General features: G+C 41.8%; 1 protein-coding gene across 1 annotated transcript; it reads right to left on the bottom strand.

Annotated features, from left to right (window-relative positions):
• Positions 1-1,076: 1,076 nt before the first annotated feature.
• LOC107484448 (uncharacterized) lies at positions 1,077-1,889 on the bottom strand. The gene has a single exon (XM_016105020.1). It carries the CDS (start codon positions 1,887-1,889, stop codon positions 1,077-1,079), a length of 813 nt encoding a protein of 270 aa, XP_015960506.1.
• Positions 1,890-4,949: the final 3,060 nt, after the last annotated feature.

Below are 4,949 nucleotides of genomic sequence, written 5' to 3'. Positions count from 1 at the left end.
ACATTAGTGTAACTAATGCGGCCCTTAACGCAGGCATGCCAAGACTCGAGGGCATTAGTGACAGTAACTTTGTCACTAACACTACAAAATACCCCCTCTTCCACGTTAGTGCTCACGTTAATTGCATTAACATGGGTATGTTGCCATCTCAACCGTTAGTGACAAAGTTAGTGTCACTAACGTTGGCGATCCTCTATTGCTCCATGTTAGAGCTCATGTTAATGGCATTAACGTGGCTCTTAACGTGGGTGTTTTTGGCCTTTGCAACGTTAGTGGTGTTAACTTCACCACTAACATTGGAGCTTCCTTCTCTTTCCACGTTAGTTTCCATGTTAATGTAACTAACGTGGCAACTAACATGGACTTGTGATGGCTTTCGAGGGCGTTAGTGGTGATAACTATACCACTAACGTTGCAAGCTTGCTCCCTTTCCACGTTAGTGGTCACGTGGTTCTTCTATGCTTCCTTTGTCCTGAAATCAAATAAACAAGGTGCATCGAAGCTTTGTTCCAGGTCATAAGATCTTGCACTATTTAAATTGGCTTTCAATTCATGCATTATTCGCATGAAATCATGTAAAGTTTACAATGTTTGCTTGAATCAAGATGTAAGTGTATATTCATCCAAAACTTAAGATGCATGAAACTATCTAAAATAAGTAAAGAAAAGCCAGTAAAACTGGCCAAGATGCCCTGGCATCAGTTGTCTAACCGGCCGAGCTCCCTCTTGGAGGAAGATACGATGCATGCACATACGTGGGTCAATTCCCACAATGTCGGCCAAGCTCCAACCGATTGCTTTCTTGTGCTTCCTTAGGACCTATAGGAGCTTCTCTTCTACTTGGTTAGAGAGCTCACTAGTAATAATGACTGGAAACCTTTGGTTGTCCTCAAGAAATGCATACTTCAAGTGAGAGGGGAGAGGCTTCAATTCACTTTTTGCTTCAAGTTGAGGTTCTTTTTCACCAATATCATGAAATTCATTCTCAACAACTTTCTCTTGTTCATCTTCATGGTCATCATTCTCTTTAACAATAGGGTTGTACAACTTGTTGTGATCTTCTCTTTGTATCTCCGCTACTTCTCATCAATCACATCACATCGGAGAACGGAATGCTCTTCAGGTGGGTGGCTCATGGCCTCTTCCAAGTTAAACTTGATGGTCTTGTCATCTACCTCAAAAGAGTATGTGCCGGTAAAGGCATCCAATTTAAATTTAGAGGTCTTCAAGAAAGGTCTACCAAGCAAAAGAGAGGAAGAACTTCCATTATCTGTTGGAGGCATTTTAAGGATATAGAAATCAACCAGAAACACTAAATCCTTGATTGTCACAAGAACATCTTCCGCTATCCTTACTACAATGATCACACTCTTATCGACTAAAACAAATTTGGCTGTCGACCTCTTCGATGGAGCTAAATTCAACCTTGCAAATATAGAAAATGGCATGATGCTTACACAAGCCCCTAAATCGCTCATGCAATCATAAAATGCAACTCCACCAATCCAACAAGATACTAAACAAAGTCTAGGGTCACTATACTTTTTCAGAATAGACTTCATCAATGAAGAAATAGAACTACCCAATGACAATGTTTCCAACTCACCAATCCTATCTTTTTGTGTGCACAAGTCCTTTAAAAACTTAGCATACTTCAGAATTTGTTGAATGGTATCAAGAAGTGGAATGGTTACCTCAACCTTCTTGAATACTTGAAGTATGTTGGGATTAAACTCTGGAGTTTTCTTGGCCTTCTTTACCATGGAAGAGAATGGGATGAGAATAGATTCATCCATTATGGCCTTCCTCCTGGGCTCTTTAGGGCTCACTTCTCGTTCTTCTTGCCTTGTGTATACCTCCTCTTCTTCATGTGGAACTTCAACAACCATTTCCTCCTTATGAATATCTTCTATGGTCCTATGGGGTATCTCATCCAATGTAGTCCCCGACTGTAGTGTGATGGCGTTAAGACCGCTCTTTCGGTTTGGAAGGGGTTGAGATGGAAGGCTAGAAGAGCTTGAGTGCTGGTTGGTGTTGTTGGAGGAAAGTAAAGACATCCTCAAAAGCATGTCAATGATGTTGGACAATTAAGCATTGATGTTACCAAATTGAGCCTTATTGTTCTCTTCATGTTTCTCTACCATAATTCTAAGTCTCTCTTGCTCATGGTAGAGGGTTCGGTTAGAATCATCAACTTGGTTGGTAGAAGAGGATGAGGGTTGGTTGGATTGTTGTCGTTGGTGTGGTGCTTGATATCTAGAGTGGTTGTTTTGGTTTTGGTGAGGAGCTTGGTATGATTGGTTGTGGTGTTGGTTAGTGTTCCGAGGGTTACCTGAAACGTTAGGTCGATCTCGGACGAGATCTTCTGGTTCGATTGAGTCTATCGTGTTCGACCTATTAGAGGGCATGGTGGAGTCGTCCTCCGCTTACCAGGGGGTGGTGGTACCTGTAAGAGACTCTGATGCTTAAGTCAGTACGAACTTTAGGCAGGTTTTTCATAGAATAGAGTATGAGTTATACCTGGGTGCTCCAGTGTATTTATAGTAGTGCTGGGTGACCTTCCTCGAGATAAGTTAGTTATCTTATCTTATCTTTTATGGGTATGGTCGTATCTTTTGTTATCCGCATCTTAGTAGGCGGCGATTTGTAAAGAGGTCGGTAATGGGCCAATCATTCAAGAGGTCGGTCCTGTTGTCTTCGGCCAATTCGGTCTTTATAGCTCGAACCAGCGTATGAACAGTGCCCCTGCTTGAGCTTCGACCTTTCCATGAGGTTGTGATCGTTTTTGAGCTTCGACCTCTTTGGGGAAGTCGTGTTCAAGCATCCTTCTGGTTGCACCTGGTTTGCTCCTACTCGGGCAAATTTCACATTTTTTAATGCTTTCGAAACGCGAAACATTTTTGCTTTTAAATGCAGCTTCATTCTCGAGTGCATCAGTTTTGGGTTTAAGCGAGTGTTTTTAAAGCCTTTTAATTGGGCTTTAATTCCTTTTTGTCGTTTTGTTCCCTCCTTAATTTTGAAATCAAAGATATTTTTTGGAGTTTTTCAGTTTCTTCCTTCCATTCTGCTTCACTTTTACATTTATGAAGGAAAGCTTCTTTCTTTGGTCCTATTCTTTCGCTTTGACCTAAGCTTTCTTCTTTACTCTGGAGCTTCGAGGCACTTGTTGGTGTGGATCGTCTGCGTGTTGCTGTGCATCTGTCGTCGCTTGGTGGACGAAATTGTGATCAACAATAATGGCTCTTTAGCATGTGCATAAAAACATTAACTCAGCACTTTCTTTCCACAATCTCGTTCAACTAACCAGCAAGTGTACTGGGTCGTCCAAGTAATAAACCTTAAGTGAGTAAGGGTCGATCCCACAGAGATTGTTGATATGAAGCAAGCTATGGTCACCTTGTAAATCTCAGTTAAGCAGATTAAATGGTTATGGGTTTTGAAAATTAATAATAAATAGAAAATAAAAAGGGATAGAAATACTTATGTAGATCAACAGTGGGAATTTCAGATAGGCATGTGGAGGTGCTGTGCTCCTCTTGAATCTCTATTTTTTTATTACATTCATCCAATCCTTCTTACTCCTTTCCATGGCAAGCTGTATGTAGGGCATCACCATCATCAATGGCTACTTTTAATCCTCTCGGGAAAATGGTCCTATGCGCTGTCACTGCACGGCTAATCGTCTGGAGGCATCACCCTTGTTGATAGCTACATCCCATCCTCTCAGTAAAAATGGTCCAAATGCTCTGTCACAGCACGACAAATCATCTGTCGGTTCTCAATCAGGTTGGAGTAGAATCCATTGATTCTTTTGCGTTTGTCATCATGCCCAGCTTTCAGGAGTTTGAAGCTCGTCACAGTCATTCAATACCGGAATCCTACTCGGAATACCACAGACAAGGTTAGACTTTCCGGATTCCCGGGATCCTACTCGGAATACCACAGACAAGGTTAGACTTTCTGGATCCCTATGAATGCAGCCATCTATCTAGCTTATACCACGAAGATTCTGTTAGGGAATCTAAGAGATATGCGCCCGGCCTAGAGTAGAACGGAAGTGGTTGTCAGTCACGCACGTTCATAGGTGAGAATGATGATGAGTGTCACGGATCATCACATTCATCAAAGTGTTCTGCAACATATATCTTGGAATAAGAATAAAAGAGAATTGAATAGAAAGTAATAGTAATTGTATTGAAACTTGAAGTACAGCAGAGCTCCACACCCTTAATCTATGGTGTGTAGAAACTCCACTGTTGAAAGTACATAAGTGAAAGGTTCAGGCATGGCCGAATGGCCAGCCCCCATGAAGGTGATCAAAAGACCGAATGGTCAAAAGATGACTAATACACTATTAAAAAGTCTTATTTATATTAAACTAGCTACTAGGGTTTACATGAGTAAGTAATTGATGCATAAATCCACTTCCGGGGCCCACTTGGTGTATGTTTGGGCTGAGCTTGATCTATCCACGAGCTGAGGCTTTTCTTGGAGTTGAACTCCAAGTTATAGCGTGTTTTGGGCGTTCAACTCCGGATCATGACGTGTTTCTGGCGTTTAACTCCAGACAGCAGCAGCAGTCTTTTTGTCAATTGGAATTCTGTAGCTCCAGAAAATCGATTTCGAGTGCAGGGAGGTCAGATTCCAACAGCATCAGCAGTCCTTTTGTCAGCCTTTTTTGGACTTTACTATGAGTTTGTGTGTTTTTCTGTGATTTCTGGTATTTTCTGGCTGAAATTGAGGGACCTGAGCAAAAATCTGATTCTGAGACCAAAAAGGACTGCAGATGCTGTTGGATTCTGACCTCCCTGCACTCGAAGTGGATTTTCTGGAGCTACAGAAGCCCAATTGACGTGCTCTCAACGGCCTTGGAAAGTAGACATCCTGGGCTTTCCAGCAATATATGATAGTCCATACTTTACCCAAGATTTGATGGCCCAAACCGGCGT

This window comes from Arachis duranensis, chromosome 4 (assembly GCF_000817695.3).
Source record: "Arachis duranensis cultivar V14167 chromosome 4, aradu.V14167.gnm2.J7QH, whole genome shotgun sequence".
NCBI lineage: Eukaryota > Viridiplantae > Streptophyta > Magnoliopsida > Fabales > Fabaceae > Arachis > Arachis duranensis.
The sequence above is the reverse complement of the archived record's forward strand: the minus strand, read 5'-3'. Positions and strand labels throughout refer to the sequence as shown.

Coding starts and splice junctions, on each gene's coding strand:
- LOC107484448 (XM_016105020.1), bottom strand. CDS start 1,889: ATGGTTGTTGAAGTTCCACATGAAGAAGAGGAGGTATACACAAGGCAA.